General features: G+C 46.8%; 1 protein-coding gene across 14 annotated transcripts in view; it reads left to right on the top strand.

The window, feature by feature from the left end:
- TRRAP (transformation/transcription domain associated protein) overlaps positions 1–25944 on the top strand; it is a 135431-nt gene that overhangs the window by 82908 nt on the left and 26579 nt on the right. For 9 of the 14 annotated variants that reach the window (XM_063668114.1, XM_063668119.1, XM_054497101.2 and 6 more), the window contains 17 exons: positions 41–254; positions 1072–1197; positions 3405–3551; positions 4470–4669; positions 5826–5947; positions 6270–6483; positions 8846–9025; positions 10443–10589; positions 14760–14879; positions 15098–15385; positions 15556–15693; positions 16827–16939; positions 17385–17520; positions 20372–20563; positions 21865–22093; positions 22687–22952; positions 23521–23621. In XM_063668114.1, the coding sequence (XP_063524184.1) occupies positions 41–254; positions 1072–1197; positions 3405–3551; positions 4470–4669; positions 5826–5947; positions 6270–6483; positions 8846–9025; positions 10443–10589; positions 14760–14879; positions 15098–15385; positions 15556–15693; positions 16827–16939; positions 17385–17520; positions 20372–20563; positions 21865–22093; positions 22687–22952; positions 23521–23621 (2933 nt within the window). The remainder of the gene's footprint in view (positions 1–40; positions 255–1071; positions 1198–3404; positions 3552–4469; positions 4670–5825; positions 5948–6269; positions 6484–8845; positions 9026–10442; positions 10590–14759; positions 14880–15097; positions 15386–15555; positions 15694–16826; positions 16940–17384; positions 17521–20371; positions 20564–21864; positions 22094–22686; positions 22953–23520; positions 23622–25944) is intronic. The other 5 variants (XM_063668117.1, XM_063668120.1, XM_054497107.2 and 2 more) reach the window with 1 other exon arrangement.

Genomic DNA, 25944 nt, shown 5'->3' on the forward strand with positions numbered 1-25944 from the left:
GTTTGTTTCCTCTGTGAGTGGCCTGTGTTCTCCATTCCAGGAGCAGCCAAACCAAGTGAACTATGGGAATATCTGCACGGGCCTAGAAGTGCTGAGCTTCCTGCTAACTGTCCTCCAGTCCCCAGCTATCCTCAGTAGCTTCAAACCTCTGCAGCGTGGAATTGCCGCCTGCATGACATGTGGAAACACCAAGGTGTTGCGAGCCGTCCACAGCCTTCTCTCTCGCCTGATGAGCATTTTCCCAACAGAGCCGAGTATGTGACCTCTCCCACCGGTGTTTTTCAGAGTGGACGGTGGGTGCGGAGCTTGCTATGAGAGCGCTCGTCCTCCAGTTACTGTGTCGAGCGCTTTGTTATCGCTTTCCTTTCTACTCACAAACTTTCTTTTAAAAACTGACATAGAAACATAGAATGGGCCAGGCGTGGTGGCTCACGCCTATAATCGCAGCACTTTGGGAGGCTGAGGCGGGTGGATCACCTGAGGTCAGGAGTTTGAGACCAGCCTGACCAACATGGAGAAATCCCATCTCTACTAAAAATACAAATTTCGCCGGGCGTGGTGGCGCGTGCCTGTAATCCCAGCTACTTGGGAGGCTGAGGCAGGAGAATCGCTTGAACCCTGGAGGCCGGAGGTTGCGGTGAGCCGAGATTGCGCCATTGCACTCCAGCCTGGGCAACAAGAGCAAAACTCCGTCTCAAAAAAAGCATAGAATGGCAGCTCTCACTGAATGTTGTCTCCTTTGGAAATTCAGTTCTTCATCGGTTGAATCTTTTTTTAAGCTACTAAAGAGAAGTATTAAAAGTATTCAAATGTTGAACATTTGGCAGGATCAAATTTTAGCGTGTTATGTATAAGTGTATTTCAAGGAGATTCTGTTAGGTTTTTTGAGTATTCTGCACATAGCTGTGTAGAACAGGAACCAGCCCAGAGGTGAGGCCCACACTGTCCTGCAGGGAGAGAAGTGCCCGTGCCAATCCCTCCTGATACCCAAGCAGCCAGCACTCAGTCCCTGGCATCAGCACTGGTGGGCCCAAGAGCCGTAACCACAGTGCCTGGGTCCCCGCCCTGTAGGTACTTCCAGTGTGGCCTCCAAGTATGAAGAGCTGGAGTGCCTCTACGCAGCCGTCGGAAAGGTCATCTACGAAGGGCTCACCAACTATGAGAAGGCCACCAACGCCAATCCCTCCCAGCTCTTTGGTGAGTGTGCGTCTGTCCTGGTGTTCGTGGTGGCTCAGTTTGGCCTCTTTCCCTGCACACTGGACGTGCTTCCCTTTGGGAAAGGGCTCCGGTTGTTGGGCAGAGCTTTGAGCCGCTGCATTGTTCAGGTGTCTCTTGCCTGGAGCCCTCAAGCCGCCGTCTCCTGTAGACTGCACCCCCATTCGCCGATGCTTGCTCTGTGCTCCCTCCTTAGCTTCCAGCACAGGCTTTGGTGTGAGGGATGTTGCCAGGGTGCATGTGTCCTGCCACCCCAGTGTCACACTAAACAGGCACTACAAGAGCTACATGACAATGTCTGAACTCTGCCTTTCACCACCAGCCCACCTGTGAGTCAGCCACTCACAAGATGAGAACTTGTCCCGTCTCATTGCTGAGGCTCTGGCTGGCCCAGGTGAAACAGAAACTGCCTCCCTCCTTAGATGATCAGGGCAGCTGGGTCACTCTGGCCCCAGGTATGCAGGAGTCAGATTTATAGATGTGCCCTCAGGTTTGTGGCAGACACATGTCTTTGATCCTAGACTTTGTGTCAGTGCCTCAAAATTTATTTTCTCCTTTATTACATATTCATTGGGTGAAACTTTGAAAATACAAATGAAGGAATACTAAGTAGAAGTCACCTGTCAGGCTCTCCTCCCAATAGCAATCAGTCCCAGTATTTTAGAGTGATTATCATGTTCTATACACATGTATACAAATACCTACAATAGATAGCCCTTGTCAGGCAAACGCTTTTCTGAATTTGCCAACTAAATATATTTGGATGAGTTCCTTGCTCTCCAAACTTGCCAGGAGCTAGGAGAATTTGGTTAATATGGTGTCCCTTGCTCTCTTAGCTTGCTGTCTCTCTTCAGGCAGCAGCCGGGTGCAGAGAGTGAGGAGTGCTTCTGGGTCTTTTTTTAAGTGGGGTCACCCTGCAGAAGATCCCAGCTTCCATCACAGGGCAGCACAAGTCTCTCCTCCCGCTGCTCATTCTCTGGAGGACTCTTGTTGAGAAGGGCTGACCTCATGGGCCCTGCCTGCTTCCTCTGTGGGGTGTCAAAGGCCAGGGGTAGCCTCTGGGTGAGGTGGGCCTGGGGAGTTGGCCACACCATCGTCCCCATGCCGGATCTGGGGTGTAGTCTCAGCCGTCTGCTCCATAGGGGAGAGCACAGCACTCGGGAACCACAGAGCACACCCTGTTTCCATCACTGTCATCAAGTGTCATGGGTTGCCTGGGTTACAACCAGACTGGTCTTATATTGACTGCTCTGTTAAGAATTGGTCTTTTAACAAAGCTAGCCTGAAATCACCTCGTAACTGGCAAACACTCTTTGGTTGATCCGTGAATACAGATTTAAAATTTAATGATTAGGGCCGGGTGCAGTAGCTCACGCCTATAATCCCAGCACTTTGGGAGGCTGAGGCAGGCGGATTACTTGAGGTCAGGAGTTTGAGACCAGCCTGGCCAACATGGTGAAACCCCGTCTCTACTAAAAATACAAAAATTAGCCGGGCGTGGTGGCAGGTGCCTGTAATCCCACCTACTCGGGAGGCTGAGGCCGGAGAATTGCTTGAATCCTGGAAGCAGAGGTTGCAGTGAGCCGAGATTATGCCACTGCACTCCAGCCTGGGCGACAGAGCAAGACTCGACATTAAAAAAAAAAAAAAAAAGTTTAATGTGTAGGTTGAAATCAAGGTGAGTCTCACAATGCCAATTATGAAAGATAATTCTTCCATACACTCAGTGTTTCTGTTCTAATATTGGCTTTGCTGATTTTTATTGATCTTAGGCCGTTTTTCAGAATGAAGTGCAAATTGAATTCGAAGATATTTGGCATGTCCTTTAGATAGGCTAGATTTTTCTTCCTCTTTTTCTTATTTTTCCCAAACCTATTATAGGACTAAAAACTTAGGGTAATTTGCTGTCATCCAAAAATAAAATCCAGAACTGAAGGTAAGAACGTTGTTTCTACTGAAGCACAAAAATCAGTTCTCATTCATGATGATTTGATCTAGTTGAGAATTAGGAGTGAAAATACAGTGTTTCATTCAGAATGTAGCATGAGCCATGTAAAAGCTCACAGTGTTGACAGTGGGATTAACTATGCTTTTGTCAGAATAGGTTGTTTTAAATAATGTGTTGCTTTCACTCCGTTTTTCATGGTTGTTACTTTTCTGTAAAACACCTGGCAATTTCTACATTTTAGGGACGCTTATGATCCTCAAGTCTGCCTGCAGCAACAACCCCAGCTACATAGACCGGCTGATCTCCGTCTTTATGCGCTCCCTGCAGAAGATGGTCCGGGAGCATTTAAACCCTCAGGCAGCGTCGGGAAGCACCGAAGCCACCTCAGGTGATGTGCTGGCCACCGGGGCCTTTCCTCAGACTCTGCTGAACAGAGAACAGACTCTGTTGTGCAGGCTGGGGCTGAACTCTAAAGGGAATGTGCATTCACCAAGTCCTGTTGTTTGGTCATAATTCGTTACCATTTGCTCTTCAATGTAGGGGTTTAAAAAACAACTCATTGTTAAAAATTGACTGTTATTAAGCTGGGTACGGTGGCACGCCTGTGGTCCCAGCTCCTCAGCGGGCTGAGGCAAGAGGATTGCTTGAGGCCCAGAATTGGAGGCTGCTGTGAGCTGTGATCACGCCTGTGAATAGCCACTGCACTCAGTCTGCAACAGATTGAGACTCTCTTTCATGTGTGCGTGCGTGCGTGTGCACACACACACACACACCTGCTTTTAAAGTCTGTGAGTGTAAGAATGCAGAAATTTTAAAATAGTTAGACTTTAGATGCTGCATTCACCACTGAGAGTTACCAGTGCTTACTGTGAAACAGAGACTGCTTAATCAGAGTTGCTGTTTCTGAAGAGTTAAGTCACAGGCTCCAGAGCTGAGCAGTGGGCTCCTGGAATCTGGATGCTATGTGGAGGTGTGGGGCTGCCTGGCAGGGGCTGTGGTGGGCACGGCTTCTGGGTGCACCTCAGAGTACAGGGGCCATGATTAGGACTTCAGAGCTGGGTGTGGAGAGGCCGGAGCCACCTGCACTGGTCCGTCAGCTCCCTCATCCCTCTCCCTGCAGAGAGGGCTACACTTCCAAGATGCACGTAAGAACATACGAGTGCTTCAAATCCCAGAGCTCTAGATGCAGGAAAAAACACTGAGGGGGAAAATGGGCAGAACCCAGCATGCCAGGCAAGGCTGAGTGGCTGCCTGTTTAAATCAATGTGTAGAGACCCGTGGGTTTGTTCTTTCTTGGGGCGAGCAGGTACAAGCGAGCTGGTGATGCTGAGTCTGGAGCTAGTGAAGACGCGCCTGGCAGTGATGAGCATGGAGATGCGGAAGAACTTCATCCAGGCCATCCTGACATCCCTCATCGAAAAATCACCAGATGCCAAAATCCTCCGGGCTGTGGTCAAAATCGTGGAAGAATGGGTCAAGAATAACTCCCCGATGGCAGCCAATCAGGTGAGCTGGGACGGTGTGCCATGTGATCTCGCTTTCAATAAAAGAAAATTCAAGCCTCAACATCTTGGTCTTTCTGAAACTTGAAGCAAAACATTTTTTTCTGCTGTAATTACACTCACAGCATCTTTTCTTAATTAAGATGGATTTTTGCCTGTAATCTCAGCACTTTGGGAGGCTGAGGCGGACAGATCACAAGGTCAGGAGATTGAGACCATCCTGGCTAACACGGTGAAACCCCGTCTCTACTAAAAATACAAAAAATTAGCCAGGCATGGTGGCGGGCGTCTGCAGTCCCAAGCTACTCGGGAGGCTGAGGCAGGAGAATGGCGTGAACCCAGGAGGTGGAGCTTGCAGTGAGCTGAGATCACGCCATTGCACTCCAGCCTGGGCGACAGAGCAAGACTGCATCTTGGGGGGAGAAAAAAAAAAAAAAGAAAGATGGATTTTTTTCAGTGCACTTAACAGATGTTAAATAGAAACTGAGTTGCTCATCTTAATGTGGCTTTGCTCCTCTTAAAAGGTTAAATGAAGACTCACTCCTGTCATCCCAGCACTTTGGGAGGCCAAGGCAGGTGGATCACTTGAGGTCAGGAGTTTGAGACCAGCCTGGCCAACATGGTGAAACCCCGTCTCTACTAAAAATACAAAAATTAGTCAGGTGTGGTGGCGCATGCCTGTAATCCCAGCTGCTCAGGAGGCTGAGGCTGGAGAATCGCTTGAATCCAGGAGGCAGAGGTTGCAGTGAGCCAAGATCACACCACTGTACTCCAGCCTGGGCATCATGGCGAGAGACTGTCTTAGGGAAAAAAAAAAAGTTGTTAAATGAACCTTGTTAACCTTTTTATGGCGATAAAGATAAGACAAATAATACTAAAAGTAAAAGTAATAATAGAGACTATCATTTCACTTAGATGCTTACAAACTTCTGATTTGTTTTATAATTTACAGTTGCTTTCTCTCTAAAATGAGTTGTAGCCCCTACGAAAATTACATTGGCATGTCTTGATTTTAAGCATCCAAAGATAAAGCCATCTTTGCCTTACTGTTTAGGAATGACCTTGTCTTATTGTGCTTGATAAAATTGTAGGAGCTTAAAAAATACTAGAGCAGATGGTTGAAATACTTTTAACTGCGTCTTTTCTCAAATTTCATACAGACACCTACACTCCGGGAGAAGTCCATTTTGCTTGTGAAGATGATGACCTACATAGAAAAACGCTTTCCGGAAGACCTTGAATTAAATGCCCAGTTTTTAGATCTTGTTAACTATGTCTACAGGTAATTACAGGAATTAATCAAGTACTACATACATTGGCCCTTAATGTGCTCCCCAGCCAGCCAGCCATGCAGCAATGACTTTAATCTTTGACTCATACCTAAGTTTAAAATATTCATTTAAATGCTAAATTGTGTGACCTACTTTGGTGTCATTAAAGGACCTTGTGTTGTAATGCTGCATGAGGCTGCCACGATTTATAACATACTCTTGGTTTTCGTAGTGGCATTTCAGCAAGTTCACATCCACGTCCACCTGTTTCTGCTTGTTTGCATATGGCTTGGGGAGTCCATCGTCTTGCCTGTCTCTGACTTGGTGTTACAGGGATGAGACCCTCTCTGGCAGCGAGCTGACGGCGAAACTTGAGCCTGCCTTTCTCTCTGGGCTGCGCTGTGCCCAGCCACTCATCAGGGCAAAGTTTTTCGAGGTTTTTGACAACTCCATGAAACGTCGTGTGTACGAGCGCCTGCTGTATGTGACCTGCTCGCAGAACTGGGAAGCCATGGGGAACCACTTCTGGATCAAGCAGTGCATTGAGGTAGGAAGACTCGGCTCACATCTGCGGCCGGGGGCAGCTGTGAGTCTTCTGAGTGGGGGCTTCAAAGCCAGGAGGTGTTCACACACACTGAGATGAATCAGAAATCTCCAGCACAAACCTGCTTCTGATCTCCAGGAAGAAAGTAAAGACTTCAGGGCAAGCGTTCATCTAAAGCGTTTTTGGGCTGATTTAAAATCCTGTGTCAGAAAGTTGAATAGTATATTTTTGTAGGTGAAGATTCATTTTTTCTTCAAATATAAAAAAGTTTGAATTCTGTCTGCGTGCCCTAGAAAATAAAACTGTGGACTTGTCAACTCCCATTGTTCTTTTATTTTTATTTTTTTTTTTGAGACAGAGTCTTGCTCTGTTGCCCAGGCTGGAGTGAAGTGCTATGATCTCAGCCCACTGCAACCTCCGCCTTCCAGGTTTAAGCAATTCTTGTGCCCCAGCCTCCCCGGTAGCTGGGATTACAGGCCCATGTAACCACACCTGGCTGATTTTTGTGTTTTTAGTAGAGATGGGGTTTCACCGTGTTGCCCAGGCTGGTCGCAAACTCACAAGCTCAAGTGATCTGACTGCCTCGGCCTCCCAAAACGCTGTGATTACAGGCATGAGGCACCATGCCTAGCCCCCATCATTCCTTAAGCAGGAAGATGGAGCAGCCGGGCCAGGGCCTGACCACACTGTCGGTTTTGGTTCCTTAGTGTGAGGAGTCGGGTGCTGGCAACACAGGTGTGTTTAACATGCTCAGTGTTATATGATGAAAGCGAGATCCAGACCTAGAGTAGGATTGACTTTTCATGGAAGGCAAGTCAGATGTTCTTTGAGTTTCCAGCAGGATTGTGGCAAGCTTCTAGCTTGCTAGAGTTTCGGCCTGTGGCTCACTCATCAGCTTGGGTTTGCTGTGGCAGGTTACCAGTGCTGTGCAGGTAGTTCTCGTCCATTTACCTGGAGTGAATGAAACCAGGTCACCACATACTATGTCTCCTGAGACAGCTGGAACAAAAGGTGGATGAGTTCTCTTTGATGAGAAGAAGGGAGTGAGTTGTGGTGCTGGTTCTCAGGGGAGCCTGCTAGCATGTTTCCCGTTTGTGCCGGATGGGCGGGCGTTCTCTTGACGCGTGTGCAGCGTGTGTTTGGAATTTTTGCCTATGGCCACACCTGGGCAGAGTTCCCTGCTCTTCCATCACTCGTTCAGGAGACCTTCCGACTGCTGGTTAGTTGCCAGGCACTGGGTTGGGTGCTAAAATTACAAAAACAGATGAGATACTGGCTGTGGCAGGTCCATGTGAATCGGTCAGGGGAAGGGCACAAGCCAAGAGTCCTCGACTCCCTCCTTCCTTTGCCCCTGAGTGGCCACCACCATCTCTCATTAGGACAATGGGAACCATTTCCTTAATGTTCAACCACCTCCCCTCCTACTGATAAGTTTTCTCTGTCGTTACAAAATTATTCTTAATAAAGCAGATAACAATACTCTTTCCATTGTGCGTGGCATAAAATCCAGCCTCCAGGCTATGGTCCTCAGGTGACTGGCCCCCCGTCTGTCTCTGCATCCCCATCTCCCTCTCCCTCCAGCATCAGTCTCCAGGGTGCTGGCCCTCCGTGTTCTTGAACTTGCCTCACTCTTGCCACTCAGGCTAATGTGCAGCTCCCTTTAATTCTGTCAGTCCACCCTGTTTCCTGGCCACGTTACCACAGTGAGCACGTGCCTGGCTGTGTCCTTCCCTCTGACACTTCAGCTCCTTGAGGCAGGGGACACCATCTCTGTGCAGGCAGCAGATGAGTCTGCAGGGCCTCCATGGCACCCAGTGGGTGCTCAGGGAATATTCGCCCAAGACGGCAAGAGTGGCGTGGCCAGGCAGTGTGCGCACTGCCCGTGGGGAAGCACGGTGGGGTGGGGAGTGGCCCGACTGCAGAGGCAGGCAGGGGCTTCAGTACATCACGGAGGGGCTCACGACTCACACGGGGAAGCCTGTGCACTGTCGGCTGAGGCTGCGGGAAGCCGTGGGTGGGTGGGCCGGGATAAAGGGCCACTGTGTGGAAAGAGATGGGTTCAGGAGGACGAGTCTGGGGGTGAGGTGGGAGGTTCCACCCAGGTGGGAGCAGGAACCGCCTAGGTGTTGAGGAGTTAAGAGTGGCAGGGCCTGGTGTGTGCTATGAGTGAAGCAGAGGTCTTCTGTGTGTGGACGATGCCTTGGAGGGGATAGAGGAGAGGAAGCCCGTCCGGTCGGGGAGAGGTGGGAAAAGGTGCTGAGCTCATACTTGGACCTGCAGAGTCAGAGGTGCCCGAGTGAGGGGCATCTGGGAGAAAAGTCCATGCGCATGCCTTGGGTCTGTCTCCTTTCCACACCCCTTGCAGCTGCTTCTGGCCGTGTGTGAGAAGAGCACCCCCATTGGCACCAGCTGCCAAGGAGCCATGCTCCCGTCCATCACCAACGTCATCAACCTGGCCGATAGCCACGACCGTGCCGCCTTCGCCATGGTCACGCACGTCAAGCAGGAGCCCCGGGAGCGGGAGAACAGCGAGTCCAAAGAGGAGGTGAGGCCCTGCACCCCACGGGCAGAATCCCAGAGAGGAGGTGAGGCCCCGCGCCCCACGGGCAGAATCCCAGAGAGGAGGTGAGGCCCTGTGCCCCATGGGCAGAATCCTCGGTCCTGCAGAAGAAGTTATTGCATCAGCTTTAGATTTGTTTCGGGCATGAACAAGGTATAAAAACCTGTCTACCTGAAAGCTCTGAATGTGGTACCTAAGTTCAGCTGGATTTTTTTTTTTTTTAGTTAGAATTGAGAAGCATCTTGCACTCCCATTCGGTTTTGAGATGGATCACGTTACCATGAGCTAGTACTGCTGAGAACAGAACATTTCCCTGTGCCGTGATTTTTCTCTCGTGGTGAGAAAAGCCCGTGTTCACTACAGAAAGCGCTGCCTGGGGGAATGCTGCCTGCCACACAGGGGCTGGGGCTCTAGTTGGTTCCTCCAGCAGCCTGCTCAGAACCCATGTCTCTCCTAGTCCCGGGATGGGCAGCAGGGAGCCTTTGCTCCTCCAAGAACCTGTACCAAGGTTGATGGCTTAGTCTTGGTGGCTTTCTGTCCTCCATGAAGAAGTGGCTGCCGCTGTTCCTGGCAGGGATTTTTGTAGGCTGTGTCTCCTTAAGATCGTTGGTTTTTGGAGGCTCAGCCTTTGTGGAGCGTTGCGTCTTAGGAGACAGTCAACCCGTGCTGCAGGCGGGCACGCCACCCTCTTTGCTCTAAAAGGGGTGGTGCGTCCCCTCTTCCATGTGCAGGATGTCTACTCATTAATAATTTCGAATTAAAATTTTTTTCTTTTTTTTACTGTTGCTGAAACACTAGATTACCAGGTCATTTGGTCTTTTCTTTCTATAATCTTCCTGTGTGAAATAAATTGCCAAGTCTGAAGTTCTTCATTTTCAAGGGCACACACCAAATTGTCGATACCTGACTTCAAGGAGTAGTTTAATTGTTGACTGACTTCTCCAAACCTTCAGACAGAAATAAGGTGTATTCCTCTTTGGGAGTGGTCATATAAAACATTGCACCAGCAACATGCTCCGCCGTGGCCCTGAGGGGATTCTCAGGTTGAGCAAGCCAGGCAGCTGGGCGACTGTATTGCATTTTGAGAAATGATAGACTATGATTCCATTAATCTTTATTTTTACTGTTTGAAGTTTATTTTAAATTGTGCTTTTGACAAAAAACCCAATGTGAAAGCACACTGGTGGCTTCTTTATAGTCATTTTTAAAAAGAGAGAGATCTGGTCTAGTTAATCCGGGTTTTGTTTATTTTAGGATTGAAGATTATTTAAATACTTACACACTTCCAGGAAACAAACACGAATTTTACCAAAATTGTAACAAGAAGCCTACAGGAGGTGTGTTTGTTGGGTTTTCTTGAAGCCTTTGACATTTTGGTTTTGCCTGCTGCTTTGTTTCTTAGGATGTAGAGATAGACATCGAACTAGCTCCTGGGGATCAGACCAGCACGCCCAAAACCAAAGAACTTTCAGAAAAGGACATTGGAAACCAGCTGCACATGCTAACCAACAGGCACGACAAGTTTCTGGACACCCTCCGAGAGGTGAAGGTCTGTATGCAGCTTGGAAAGGATTTGTTGCTTTCCTCCCATGGACAGTTCAAAGCCTAAATCAGGATCATTCCACAGCAGTGTAACTTTTTCTGTTTCTTTCCTTTTTCTTTTTGAGATAAGATGTTGCTTTGTCACCCAGCCTGGAGTGTAGTGGCGCAGTTGCACCTCACTGCGGCCTCAGTCTCCTGGGCCAAGTGATCCTCCCACCTCAGCCTCCCAGGTAGCTGGGACCACAGACATGAGCTGCCACGCCCAGCGAATTTGTTAATTTTTTAGTAGATACAGGGTCTTGATATGTTGCTCAGACTGGTCTTGGATTCCTGGACTCAAGTGATCCACCCACCTTGGCCTCCCAAAGTGCTGGGATTACAGGCGTGAAGCAGAGATTTGGGAGTGTCACAGTGTCTTATAGGAGAAAATAGGAAAAAAGTTAATTTCTCCACCACCATCTCTTGAAAGAAACGGTAAAACTGTGTACAAAAAATGTGTGAGGAGACATAATAATGTTGGATTATTTTTCAAGTGCACTAAAAAAGGAGAAAATGAGAAATGAGTTAATTTGCTAAATCAAGCCCACTTTGTGGAGCTGGGGGCCTCCAGGTGCATTTATGTTTGAAATCTAGCCAGGTAGAAACTCTCTGGCTTCTGCAAACTCTCAGGTAAATTATAAGTCTGATTGTTTTTTATGTCATGACCTTGAAAGACTGGTTGAAGCTCCATGTACCAGGTTACTTTTGACGAGGAGGTATTTTTCTGTTCTTTCAGGAGCTGGGTGATGATTCTGATTATTCTGTTCATATCAGGAGCTAGGTGGGAAAAAAGCATGAACTACTTCTCACAAGTGATTTTTACATTAAAATCTTTTGGTGACCTATGTTGAACTTGTGCACTGGATCAGTCTTTGAACTTATACCCAAGTGACACCATTGTCATCTTGGATAAGGATAAAATGCTTTTCTGTGGGATGGAGCGGGAAGCAGAGCAGCCTGATACATGTGAGTGATAGCTCTCATGTCATGGGCCAGGCATTTCTTTTGTTTGTTGGTTTGTTTGTTTGTTTGAGATAGGGTCTCACTCTGTTGCTCAGGCTGGAGTATAGTGGTACGATCTCGGCTCACAGCAACCTCCATCTCCCAGGTTCTAGCGATTCTCCTGCCTCAGCCTCCTGAGTAGCTGGGATTACAGGCACACACCACCACACCCGGCCAATTTTTGTATTTTTAATAGAGACAGGGTTTCACCATGTTGGCCAGGCTGATCTTGAACTCCTGACCTCAGGTGATCTGCCTGCCTCGGCCTCCCAAAGTGCTGGGATCACAGGCATCTTAATAGACCCCTGTCCCTACTGCCACCACCACCAGGAAAAAGGGCTGTAAGTCCATGTCCTGAAGCCCAGAGGCCTTTGGCTGATGGTCACCATGACACATCACCACATCATCAGGTGCCTGTGCCTCAGTTTTATCCTCAGCTCCTGGTGGGAGTGCCATCAGGAGAGGAATTTCTAGCAGTATGTTGTGCGAGGGGTCAGGATATTTGGTTTTATTCATTAAGATTTTTGTCTTGGCTGAATTGGTCACAGCTGTACACCTCCACGTCCTCTGTGGGGCCGTGGCTGCTCTCTGGATGGCAGCTGGGTTAGACCAGATGTGGCTGAAAATCTCGGCAAATCTCACAGAGAATTTTGCCCACGAATGTCCCCATGGTCTTCTCTTGATCTGAGGCTTCATAGCCTGAGTCTCAGGGCCCATCTGTGTCACCCTTTATAAGAGGATTGCTCAGGCTGGAGCTGCAGACGTCGTCAGCCATATGTGTGTCACAAAGGAGACCCTCTAACTCAGTGCCCAGCACAGGTGGGCACACCATCGCCCCTGAGCCTGGTGTGCCGCCTACTTGCTGCATATCCTTGGGCCACTCTGGCAGACCTGTGCCCACCTCTTAGCATGGTGTGGTTCTCAGGGTACTTGGGTGTGATTTAATTCTTCCCTTCTCCTTGGGTTCTTTTGTGTCCCATTTTCCTCGTTCACCTTTTACATTTGATCTCATTTCATCATTTCAGCATCTTTTTACTGAGAGCCTGCTCTGTGTCAGGTGATGTTCTGGACGCTGGAAACACAGTGGTAGCTGGTCCTCAGCAGGGTGTACGTTCTAGTGAGGGGAAATAATGAACAGAAAGAAGTGCTAATTCCTCAGGAGGCGAGATGGGTGCTGGGGTAAAGCAGCCAGGGCTGGTGGGGTTGGAGAGGGTGGTGTCGTGTTATTTCATCTTCTGTGTATTTATGGGAGTTGAGATTTTTCATGGAGCAAGATGGGGTTACAAATCATTGTGTTTGTTGTTTCCACCCTGACGTTTTCCTTCCTGGAGCTCCTCTACCCCGTGAAGTGGTCAGGTGCCACCAGCTCTTCTTAGACTCTTGGATTCTAAATCCGGAGAGGGCGGTCCTCACCCCAGGCACACAGGCTCTTTCTCCTTCACCTCATTTCTCAGGTCTGGCCATTGTTCCCTGTGGGAAGTCTGTGGAGGCAGCAAGCCCTCGCTAGGCTCTTTTGACGCTGTGGGTCCACCACGGGGCCCTAACCCCTGCACCTCTTTGGGACAGTGTGTACATCAGAACAAGCCATGGACTTGGGGAGCAGGAGCGGACTGTAATCCTGAGACACAAAACCCTGAACATCGTAATCCCGGATGTTGAAATCCCTAAAGATCAAAATTTCTAATCTCTCAAATCCCGAAAATATAATGCTGGAAAAAACAATTTAAAAATTCTTTAAAACATACACAGACACACCCCAAATAATACTTTACTAGGTAGGTTTCCAGGTATTCCGTAGTCCAGTCAAGTTGATGCTGTAAACATGGCACCCATAGGCATCTCCTTAAACCACGCAGACAGTGACAGGGAATAGTTTCTAACCTGATGCAGCTGTGATGATGATTTTCAGGGATTCTGATCTTTGAGGATTTCAACACTTGGGGTTAGGGCGTATGGGATTGTGTCTTTTGGGATTCTGATCCAAACCCCCACGGTTGGAGTTGAGCAGCTTTATTAGCAGGTCAGTGACCTCGCTGGGCTCTTCATTTCTCCCCAGCTCTTGGCCTCCGCTAAACTGACGTGGAGCTGAGAGCCCCCGATGGGCTGGTCAGGGTGAAGTGTGTGGCCATGTGAGGGGAACTGTGCCTACTTCATCACAGTCCTCCTCACAGGGCAGCCTGATGACAGATACTTAGGAGCGTTCTTTACCTAAATGTTTTCACCCATTTTCCTTGAAAGATTTGTATCCTTGGTGTCTGTTTTTAGTGGAAACGTGAATGTGCTCGTGCTTTCCCCTCTTGGGTTTGCTGCAGGAGAGATGAAAGCGTAGTCATGTCCCTGGCACTCTGCCACCACGCCAGGGCAGCAGGGACAGTGTGGCTGTCAGCATGTTCCCCAGCCCCCTGGCGCCACTGCCTGATGCCATGTAGGGTGTCTCCTGTGGGCTAGAGCAGCCTCAGGCAGACTAGAAACCTGGCTGTTAATAAGGAATGTTGGCAGCTAATTCAGATCAGATCTTCAAAAACAAGAGGGCTAGGACGAGATAAACACAACTGTGGATGTACTGTGCCCTCCGGGCCCTCAGTTTCGACTTCAGGCTCTAGTCGTCCAGGTGTTCTGTTCCAGTCCGTCTCGGTCATTTTCTCCTGCCTCTTGTACACTGCAGATTGCAGAGACTGAACTTTCAGTTCTTGATTTGTTCTTCAGAATAATACCTGTTGGCAAATAGTTTATGTCATATACGGTGTGTTTTCACTTTACTATTTTCAGTGGCCTGGGCCTCGGTGACGTCTGTGTCTCTCTAAGTTACTCTTTCAGTCTTGTCGTGTTTTTGTCCTTCTTGGATATGGTGGGATCAGTAGTGTTAGGAAACCCCCTTAAAAACTAAGTGCAAATGCAGGTGCCATTGCTGAGCCCCTCGGGATGCCTGGGCTTGGCTGCTAAGTGCACCATGGCTTCCCACCACTCAGGATCCATGGGCTTTTACTCCAACATGGCATTTTCTCAGATCTTTGAAACTTTGAAAGTGAAGGAGCATCGATAATGTGTGAGACAGATCATGGGTGTCTTCTGAGCATGGCTGTGCGAGGCACCCCCAGCCCGTGGCCATCTCAGCCTGTTGTCTTTCTGTTCATAGACTGGAGCGCTGCTCAGCGCTTTCGTTCAGCTGTGCCACATTTCCACGACGCTGGCAGAGAAGACGTGGGTCCAGCTTTTCCCCAGATTGTGGAAGATCCTCTCTGACAGACAGCAGCATGTGAGTGTATCTTTAAAATCCTGTTTTGGAAAATTGTAGTTTTAGCTTTTGGTAAGTATTCATAAAAGAACAGAGTCTTTAACAAGTTTCAGAGAATGAGAGAACCACTGGCTGTCACTCGAGCGAATTAGGAAAGGTATTCTTAGATGCATCGAGAGAGACAGCAAGACTTGCCGATTTTTGAATGAAGGTGTAAATGACATGTGCTTTGGTTTCAGGCACTGGCGGGCGAGATAAGTCCGTTCCTGTGCAGCGGCAGTCACCAGGTGCAGCGAGACTGCCAGCCCAGCGCACTGAACTGCTTTGTGGAAGCCATGTCCCAGTGTGTGCCGCCGATTCCCATCCGACCCTGCGTCCTGAAGTACCTGGGGAAAACACACAACCTCTGGTTCCGGTCCACGCTGATGCTGGAGCACCAGGCTTTTGAAAAGGGTCTGAGTCTTCAGATTAAGCCGAAGCAAACAACGGAGTTCTATGAGCAGGAGAGCATCACCCCGCCGCAGCAGGTGAGGGTGTGCCTCAGTTTGTTAATTACCTCTTCCCTGCCAGTGACTTCACACTTTAAATAAATACTGCTCCCAAATGATTTCAAATGACAGCACAGTGAAACTGTATTTTTAGGGGGAAAAAAAAGTCTCTGTCTCGAGCACTCAGGAACCTTACTTCATGTTTTCAGGAGATACTGGATTCCCTTGCGGAGCTTTACTCCCTGTTACAAGAGGAAGATATGTGGGCTGGTCTGTGGCAGAAGCGGTGCAAGTACTCGGAGACGGCGACTGCAATTGCTTACGAGCAGCACGGGTTCTTTGAGCAGGTAAACCTCAGACCACTGATGGGCTTGGGTGCGTAATGAGAGGTCATTTATAATGGTTCTTTAATAAAATGTCCTCAAGTCGGAGTTCACGTTCTCTTTTTTTGAAATGGAGTCTTGCTCTGTCACCCAGGCTGGAGTGCAGTGGCACAATCTCGGCTCACTGCAACCTCCACCTCCCAGGTTCAAGTGATTCTCCTGCCTCAGCCTGCCAAGTAGCTGGGATTACAGGTGCCCAACACCATGCCCAGCTAATTTTTGTATTTTTAGTAGAGACGGGGTTTCGCCATGTTGGCCGTGCTGGTCTCGAACTCCTGACCTAAGATCCGCCCACCTCGGCCTCCCAAAGTGCTAGGATTACAGGTATGAGCCACTGTGCCTGGCCCAGGGTTCACATTTAAATACGTTTAAAGCATTTCAGTCCCTCACGTAAAGGCCCTATGACTGAAGTCTGCATTTAAGAGACACCTACGTATATGACGTGAGCTAAAGCACAGTCCTAATAAGTCCTTTGCATTAGATGCCAACGTGGATGCTTTTTCCCTCCCGTTGTTGGTCCTGTTGGAAGCGATAGGTTTTGTTTTTGCTTACGTTTTACTCCCCGTGTCTGCCCTTCAGTGTGGCACAGGCCACCATTTCAGGGTGCAATTCCTAGCACTGTGTAGGGTGCTGTGCCACAGAACCTCCAGAAGCAGATGTGGCCTTGCGGCTCCTGCTCCGATTACTAAAGGATGGAGAAAGTAATCCCACATCTGGACAGCCTCCCCTCCTTCCATTCTGTTCAGGGAATCCCACTGTCTTCTGTCTCTGAACAGAGAGCTGCGGGCGTTTAGTGCTCCTGGAGAAGAGCTCCATGTGCTCCCAGGTCTGTGATTCAGCCTGCTGTAGACAACTGGGCCATGGCAGTGAAATGGCTGTGTTTCTTAGCCAGGTGCAGGCAGGCACCTGTAGCCTAGCTACTCAGGGGGTCTGAGGCAGGAGGGTCCCTTGAGCCTAGGAATTAGGAGTTTGAGTCCAGCTTTGGCAACATAGCAAAACCTCATCTCAAAAAACTTAGTTCTAAGTTTTAAATTTAAAAAGTAAGAAAAGGTGTGTTTCTAGTTAAACAGTGATTTAAAAGCATTAACTTTTTTTAGGCACAAGAATCCTATGAAAAGGCAATGGATAAAGCCAAAAAAGAACATGAGAGGAGTAACGCCTCCCCTGCTATTTTCCCCGAATACCAGCTCTGGGAAGACCACTGGATTCGGTAAGCCGAACACGGTGCTTGACGTGTGCATGAATCAGTTAAGGGAATCAGGGAAAAATCTCTGACCTTTTCTTGTAATGAGTGTTTTTTAAAGAGAGGTTTGCTACTTTATGGCCACATAAAGAACAAACAGAAACCCAAAACCAGCATTTAAAGCCTTGAGTAATTAAATAAGTCGACTGGAGAAGCAGTAAACTATCCCTCCATCTCCCCTGGCTCCAGTGCTCTGGGCTGTCTGCTGAATAGCAGGTGGTTTGTGGTGTCCAGGGTGGGCAGGGGGCTCACCCCGCAATGGAGCACACCTCCGTGTCCCGCAGAAGGCCACTCTTACTGTGTTGTTCTTCTGTAGAATGGAAATTTGCTCCCTAAAACCCTGTCCCCGCCTTTGTGAATTCATGAGTGCGCTGGTGACTGAGCTTTTGCTCTCGGATCTGTGGTCTTGTAGATGCTCCAAGGAATTGAACCAGTGGGAAGCCCTGACGGAGTACGGCCAGTCCAAAGGCCACATCAACCCCTACCTCGTCCTGGAGTGCGCCTGGCGGGTGTCCAACTGGACTGCCATGAAGGAGGCGCTGGTGCAGGTGAGACGCCCCGGGGGCATCCCTGCCGCTGCCTGGGTCCCTTTTCCTGAAGCTGCAGGTGTCTCTTGGGAGATTTCCCTTAGAACAAGCATTTTGGCAGTGGAAAGATAGCTTTTGGGAAGGAAAGGTTCCGTTTGATTGTCTCTAACACCTTTCCTGAATTTGAGTAATGACACTTTTTTACTAAATGAGAAATTGAAGATTAGAAATAGTCACAAACTATTAACTAGAGGATGGAATCGAGGCCAGGTGTTGACTTCTGGTTTGGGACCTGGGAAATGACTCATTGGATGCAGGGAGTTTGTGTTCCTTAGAGAAATAACCAGTCATTTATATCAGTAAAAATACATTCTTCCCTCAGTATCCAGGACCCCCCAGTGATACCAAAATCCACAGACACTCAAGTCCCTGATATAAAACGCTGTAGTATTTGCATGTAATCTCTGCACAGCCGCCTGGGTTCTTTAAATCCTGTCTAGGTTACTTACGGTACCTAATACGGTGTAATTGCTACTTACACAGTTGTTTTGTTACACTGTAGTTTTTAGGGAATGACAAGAAAAAGCTCTGTACATGCTTAGTACAGATGCAGTTTTTTTTTCTCCGAATATTTTCTATCCACAGTTGGTCGAATCCACACAGATGGAGGACCAGTCAGGATGCATTTACGATTGCTTATTCCTTCTTTATTCTGACAAAACATAAAACTGAATAAGTATTTGTAGCTCACCTTAATGTTCCCTTCTTTCTCCTTCCCAAAGTTTCCCTTAGCTGGATATATGCAGCGTCACGCGGTCCCGAGGTCTCACAGATGCATTTCTTCTTTCATAGATTCTTGATCATTTTATAAAACTTGTAAATTACTCACTGCTTAGAAAAAAACTCAAATATGTGAGTAAACATCCTGGGTAATCTGCACTAAATTAATTTCAAATATTCTTGAAAAGGATTCAGCAAATTACTTTTGTCTGTTTCTGTGCTTCCTAGGGTAGTTTCTTGGTTTGATTTAGAAAGTAGGTTAGCTTTTTTTCAGTAGGGAAAATAGAAGACACGCCGTTGTTCTTAGTGTAACTGAGGGTAGGTGTTGTAATTGGCAAAAATCTATCTCAACTAGTGTTGGAGTCCAGACCCTTGACATTGGTGCCAACGTGGAGGGTAATGTTGGAAGCTGCTGTAGTCTTGTTTGCCTTCCTGAATTTCTTCTTCAGTGGGTTATCGAGAACTAAGAGGTACCATGAATGTGCTTTGGAAGAGTAAGATGTCAAAAACAAGCCGCAGTGTCATATAATTTGTGGGGTGGTGTCATTATTACCATTATTGCATGCAGTCCTTGGGACAGATACCATCATGGCACTAACGTGTGTCGCTTTTATTGTTACTTATTGTTTTCCAAAGGGGAATGTTTATTGATCTTACTACAGCAATTCCTGTAAACTTCCCATCATAGAGATGTCCTTCCATCTTTCTAATCACAAAGATATTATGTTTGAAAACTTTCATGAAAAAAAATTTTTTAATATTTTTAAATGAGATTAACAAAATGTGAGGCATTCCAGTGCTTTCTTCAGAAGGTAATGGGCAAAAAAGGCCTTTTGGAGCAGAAAGGAACACACGTGGTCTCCACCTGGCTGAGGAGCGGTTGGCCCAGGCTCATCCGCTGCTCCATGGAACTGACGCTGGAGTGCGGGAAATCTGGGGGACATTTTATAGTGAACGAGAAAGTGTGGCTTTAAAATGACAGGAAAATTTGCACATGTTCCCTCATGTTCATGTAAACCTGAGTTAACACCTGAACGGTTTAATTTCCCAGGATAACAATATGAGTTGGAAGTAATTCAAAATTACACCCATGTGGCCGGGCGTGGTGGCTCACGCCTGTGACCCCAACACTTTGGGAGGTCAAGGTAGGCAGATCACTTGAGCCCAGGAGTTTGAGACCAGCGTGGGTAACAGCAAGACCCCCGTTTCTACAAAAAATAAACAAAAATTAGCCTGGTGTGGGGTACATGCCTGTAGTTCCAGCTGCTTGGGACACTGAGGTGGGAGGATCACTTGAGCCCTGGAGGGGCTGTAGTGTGCTATGAGCATGACATTGCAGTCTAGCTTGGACGACAGAGTGGGACCCTGTCTCAAAAAAAAAAATTACACTGACATTTATCATACTGGAGATTAATATATATTTAACAGCTTAAAATGTGCTTATTGGCCAGGCACAGTGTCTCATGCCTGTAATCCCAGCACTTTGGGAGGCTGAGGCAGGCAGATCACCTGAGGTCAGGAGTTCAAGACCAGCCTGACCAACATGGTGAAACCCATCTCTACTAAAAACACAAAAAATTATCTGGGCATGGTGGCGCACGCCTGTAATCCCAGCTGCTCAGGAGGCTGAGGCAGGAGAATAGCTTGAACCTGGGAGGCAGAGGTTGCAGTGAGCCAAGATCGCACCACTGCTCTCCAGTCTGGGCAACAGAGCAAGATTCCGTCTCAAAAATAATAATAATAATAATGCCAGCTGACTTTGTAGCAGACTGTGTGATTTTTCATCTGATCTGTCATAACAGCATTGATCAGTCTCTTTTCTTTGGAAGAACTGATGTTAAAGCCAGGATCCTGTGGTATGCTTTCATAGCTAGAGAGATTGGCCGCTCACTGGAATTTAGAAAAGGAGAGTATCCAGAAAAGACTGTGTAAACGCATGACTTCTCTAAAGAAAATACATTCCTATAGCCTAATTTCTGTGTATTGCCTTGCATACCTAGTGACCAAAAAAAGTGATCGTTTTCCTGTTTGACACTTTACACTGAGGGAAAGAAGGCCCCTCACGTCCTGTGTCGCGTTCTTTCACTGCCAGGTGGAAGTGAGCTGTCCAAAGGAGATGGCCTGGAAGGTGAACATGTACCGCGGATACCTGGCCATCTGCCACCCCGAGGAGCAGCAGCTCAGCTTCATCGAGCGCCTGGTGGAGATGGCCAGCAGCCTAGCCATCCGCGAGTGGCGGCGGCTGCCCCACGTGGTGTCCCACGTGCACACGCCTCTCCTACAGGTGCGTGCGGTGCCCCCACGCGAGCACGGGCCTGTGGCCTGTCGCAGACAAGTGCCAGTGTCCAGGCTTAGGTCTGCAGACTGCGCTGGACGGCAGAGATGAAACTCCTTCTGCTTGTCTTGTCCTCTCCCACTTAACACTCGTCCTCAGGAAAGGAAGGCCACAGTTAAAACATTGAGAAAAACATGTCGGCATTTCTGCGGAATTGAAGACATCCTCACAGTGATTCTGGTTTTGAATTTTGCCTGAGGGATTGTTTTCAGTGTCCACTGTGCCACCCTCAGTTACAGAGCCCATCGCTCTGTTTTCAGTAAGCTTTTGGCGGGAGCTGGAGGGACAGGGTTAGGAAATGTTTTCCGAAATCTGAATGTAATGAGTTAAATTTCAGATGTAAACAGAAAGCACAGATTCTTCCAGGCAAGTTAAAAAATTACTGTCAACCAAGATACAGAGTACTGAACTAAGTGTTATGTTTAGGAGATTAAAAAACATTTTAAAACAATAGATTCTGCCTCAAAGGAGCATTGAACCTGAGACAGCGGGCATAGCCATAGAAGCAAATTTACAGTTGGGGGGGATACTGTGATTCAGAGCCATGCTGATCAGACAGAAAATCAGGATAACAAGGATCGAGAGAAGGGAGATATCATGTGCGCCATAGAAGCCAAGGACAGAATTTGGATAGGCTAAGGATTGTGGCCAGGGCCTTCCAGGTGAAAAGGTTGTATCAGAAGTTTGGTGCCAACAGCGCATCTGGAATTTAAGGGTAGTCTACCTCCCAGGCTCATAGGATGGTGACTCAAAATGTGTTTACATTTTATGGGTCCAAAGAGGTCACGAGAACCACGTTTGCAGGTGCTTAGTATGGCTGTGGGGTTTAGCAGGCACGTTGGGAAAAGGCACGCCTGCAGCAGGGATGCCACGCTGTCCCGACCTTAGGCATTGCTGGACAAAGAGCCGGGCAGGGAGGGTGGCAAAGGGCATGGACAGCAGGAAGAGGAGTTTTGAGGACTGCCGATTAGCAAGGTTTGGTGTCTGTACCATCGTTCTCCCAGTCTCCTGTCTCAGGAGCCACAGGCTGAGGTTTTAAAATTGTAGACACCATAAGGAAAGTAGCGTTTGGGGTGAACAGTAAGTGAAATGTGGGATCTCAGGTGTCTGTGTGTAAATGAGAGTGCTTCCTTTGGTAATTGCACCATAAGATCTTTGCGATAATCAGGTCCCCGATGGACTCTGGTGTGTTTTTCTCGTTTGATCTTTACTGTTATTTACCACGGAGTCTTTTATGCTGGTCCCATCAGGCAGCCCAGCAAATCATCGAACTCCAGGAAGCTGCACAGATCAACGCAGGCTTACAGCCGACCAACCTGGGAAGGAACAACAGCCTGCACGACATGAAGACGGTGGTGAAGACCTGGAGGAACCGACTGCCCATCGTGTCTGACGACTTGTCCCACTGGAGCAGCATCTTCATGTGGAGGCAGCATCATTACCAGGGTAAACCGACCTGGTCCGGCATGCATTCATCATGTAATTTTCCAGACGCCCCACGGTTCTGGTTTCGTCTCTGTGTTTTGGTTTGGTTTGGTTTTTTTTACCCCCAGGTTTTCTATTTTGGGATAGGGATGACAGGTCGGGGTGGTAATGGTGCAGGGAAAGATGAAGGTGGTAGAAGAAGTAAAGTTTTGTTTTTTGTTTCTGTACCTGTTACATTTTTCTAGTTGGGGCAGAATCGTACAGGCCGGGGGGTCAACGCTCTGAGCCATGGCACTCTGCGTTGAAGGTCCCGTCCCAGGACAAGCTGTGCTCAGGTGGCTCTGCGTGGCCTTTTCTGGTTTTCCTGGTCCCCCTCTTATCCCCTAAACCTGTCAGGCATCCACGTGTTTAGAGCAGCCTTTGTCATTTTATGATTTGGTTAGCCAAGATGGTAACACTCCACTCAAGAATTAGCACCTTTTAAAAGTTGCTTATGGTATAAAATACAAAGTAACGAGGGTTTATCACAGAGCTGCCCATTTTCATAAGCCGTGTGTGTGTGTGTTTCATTTTTTATTTAAGCCTTGTTGTGAAGTGCTTTGAAAGAGGATTGGTGTGGGCTGATGATTCCTTTCTTTGCCCCCTAGCGATTGTAACTGCCTATGAGAATAGCTCTCAGCATGATCCCAGTTCAAATAACGCTATGCTTGGGGTTCATGCATCAGCTTCAGCGATCATCCAGTATGGAAAAATCGCCCGGAAACAAGGACTGGTCAATGTAGCTCTGGATATATTAAGTCGGATTCATACTATTCCAACTGTTCCTATCGTGGATTGCTTCCAGAAGATTCGACAGCAAGTTAAATGCTACCTCCAGCTGGCAGGCGTCATGGGCAAAAATGAGTGCATGCAGGTGCGGACAGGACGCTTGAAGAATGAGGCCAGGTGGAGAATGAGGCCACGTGGGGACTCCTGGTTCAGAATATAAGGAAGGCGGATTCGAACTTCCTACAAATACAGCCTCAGTAAGGGGGAAACAGTCCTTCCAAAACAGGAAAGGGAAAGGAAGCTTCTTGACTGTGAATTACAGTCTCTTGTGGTCTCTGTCCTACTATATACTTAGTTAATGTGTTTAAGGAAAGAAAAAAATTACACAGTACAGAATTATGAGGATCTAAGATAGATTTTGACTATTTTCAGAGGAATCTTAATAAGAACAATAAAACCGACTAGACCTATAAAGCTTTGGAGAAAATAAGACCCCTAAGTATTTAGGATTAAATACTTAGAGTTAGCTTTAGTAATTCAGTTTAAATTCTGAACGTCAATCAATAAATATTCATGGTAGGCAAATCTTTTGTCAATTTAAAGTACATTGGTCAATGACTCATAGGACTTACTGCCTAGATTAGTATTTTATGAAGTTTTCATATTGTTTAGAAATTTCAATAACTTTTTTTCTGCTCATTTTTTTTGAACAGGGCCTTGAAGTTATTGAATCTACAAATTTAAAATACTTCACAAAAGAGATGACAGCCGAATTTTATGCACTGAAGGGAATGTTCTTGGCTCAGATCAACAAGTATGTATGTTATATTGAAAGGATAATAGAAAAAATGCATCAGTTTATTTAAAGTTATTTATAACCTGAAGCCAATGTGAAGCTCAAGCTAGAAATGGGTATGATTTGGTGACAGTCATTAGATAGGATTTTTTAGGTATTGCACCTCTGCAAAAAGAGTAACTTGTGACAAATTGATAAGCCTGCTTGATGTATAGTATTTTAAAAGCTTTTCTCAAATGAGCTACTGGATCACAGAACTGCTGATAACATGGATTCATTTCCCCATTTCCTCAGTCCGCCATTTACAGAGCTGGTTCGTTTTGTGGAGATGATTCCTGCTTTAGACCAGGGGTCAGTAAAGGATGGCCTGGGGGCCCACATCCAGCCACTGCCCTGTTTTTGTCAATGAAGTGGTATTGGAACACATCCCTCCCCACCAATGTTGCCTGTGACTGCTTTTGCCTTACTGCAGAGTTGAGGAGTTGTGATAGGAATTGTATGGTCTGCAGAGCCTAAACCATTCACTGTCTAGCCCATCACAGGAAAGGTTGCCAAACCCTGGTTTAGAGAAGTAAACGTCAGAGGAGATTTTGTAAATATCATGCAAATGAGGTAGACTCACAAGATGCTGCCTGTTGCCTTGTATAGGCTCCAGTGCCTGCTTTTCACATCTTCGGTCTACAGGGCTTGCATGTTTAGCTTATTTTTAAATTAGGAAGCAATTTTGTCAACATAAAAAGGTTTTATCTTTTTGTGTAATGTTTTAAATTCATATGACAGACACAACCATTCCAAAGTGTACAATTTAGTGGGTTTTAGTATATTTACAGTGTTACACAACCATTACCACTAGCTAATTCTAGAATATTTCCATCATCCCCAAAGTAAACCCTGTATCTGTTAGTAGTTACTCTCCTTTCTCCCCTCCCTCCCCTCCCCCTTTCTCTTGACAACTACTAATCTACTTTCTGCCTCTATGGATTTGCTTATTCTGAACATTCATATAAATAGAAGCATACACTATGTGGCCTTCTGTGACTGTCTTCTTTCACTTAGCAGGATGTTTTCAAGCTTCATCCATGTGCTGTCATGTATCAGTAACCTGTCCCTTTTCGTGGCTGAATACATACTGATATCCATTGGATATCCATACATTTTGTTTATCCATTCAGCAGTTGATGGACATGTGGGTTGTTCCTACTTTTTAGCTGCATGAGTAATGCTGGTGTAAACACTGAATACGTGTCTTTGTGTGAGCATGTTTGAGTTCTTGGTTATATACCTGGGGACAGAATATCTGGGTCATATTGTACTTCTCTGTTTATCTTTTTGAGACGTTGTCAGTCTTCCACAGTTGGCTGTACCATTTTTGCATTCCCACCAGCAATGTTTAAGGTTTCTAATTTCTCCACATCCTCACCAGCACTTGTTATTTTCTTATTATTTATCTGATTATAGCCATCCTAATGAGTATAAAATATATTTCATTGTGGTTTTGAATTGCATTTTCCTAATGACTGTTGATGCTGAGCTGCTTTTCTTGGTTTTTATTGTTAGTTTGTAATTCTTTATATGTCTGGATAAAAGTCTCTTGCAGATATATGATTTCCAAGTATTTTGTCACATTCTGTGGGCTGTCTTTTCACTTTTTTGATAGTGTCCTTTAATGTTCAAGTTTTTAATTTTGATGAAGTCCAATTCATGTATTTTTTTCTTTTGTTGCTCATACTTTTCACATCTTCTAAGAAACTGTACCCTAATCCAGGATCAGAAGCATTTATTCTTATGTTTTCTTCTAAGCGTTTTATAGATTTAGCTCTTACATTTGGGTCTCTGATCCATTTTGAATAATTTTTTTATGTGGTGTGAGGTAGGGGTCTATATTTATTATGCTGCACGTGGATATACGGTTGTCCCAGCACCATTTGCTGAAAAGTCTAGTCTTTCTCCATTGAATGGTCTTGACACCCTCATCAAAAATCAGTTGAGGCCAGGCCCAGTGGCTCACACCTGTAATCCTAGCACTTTGGGAGGCTGAGGTGGGAGGATCACTTGAGCCCAGGAGTTTGAGACCAACCTGGACAATATAGTGGAGACCCCCATTTCCAAAACCCAAAAAACAAAAATCAGTTGACCATTTTTTGTGGGCTTATTTCTGGACTCTCACTTCTATTCCATTGATCTGCTATGTAGAGTCTCATATTTCCATATGAATTTTAGGTTATTTTCATGTATTTCTGCCAAAACAGTTGGAATTATGACAGAGATTGCATTGAATCTGTAGACCAGTTTGTGAGCATTTTGCCATCTGAAGCAGGTTTTCTAGTTTGTGAACACGAGA

This window comes from Pongo pygmaeus, chromosome 6, assembly GCF_028885625.2.
Source record: "Pongo pygmaeus isolate AG05252 chromosome 6, NHGRI_mPonPyg2-v2.0_pri, whole genome shotgun sequence".
NCBI lineage: Eukaryota > Metazoa > Chordata > Mammalia > Primates > Hominidae > Pongo > Pongo pygmaeus.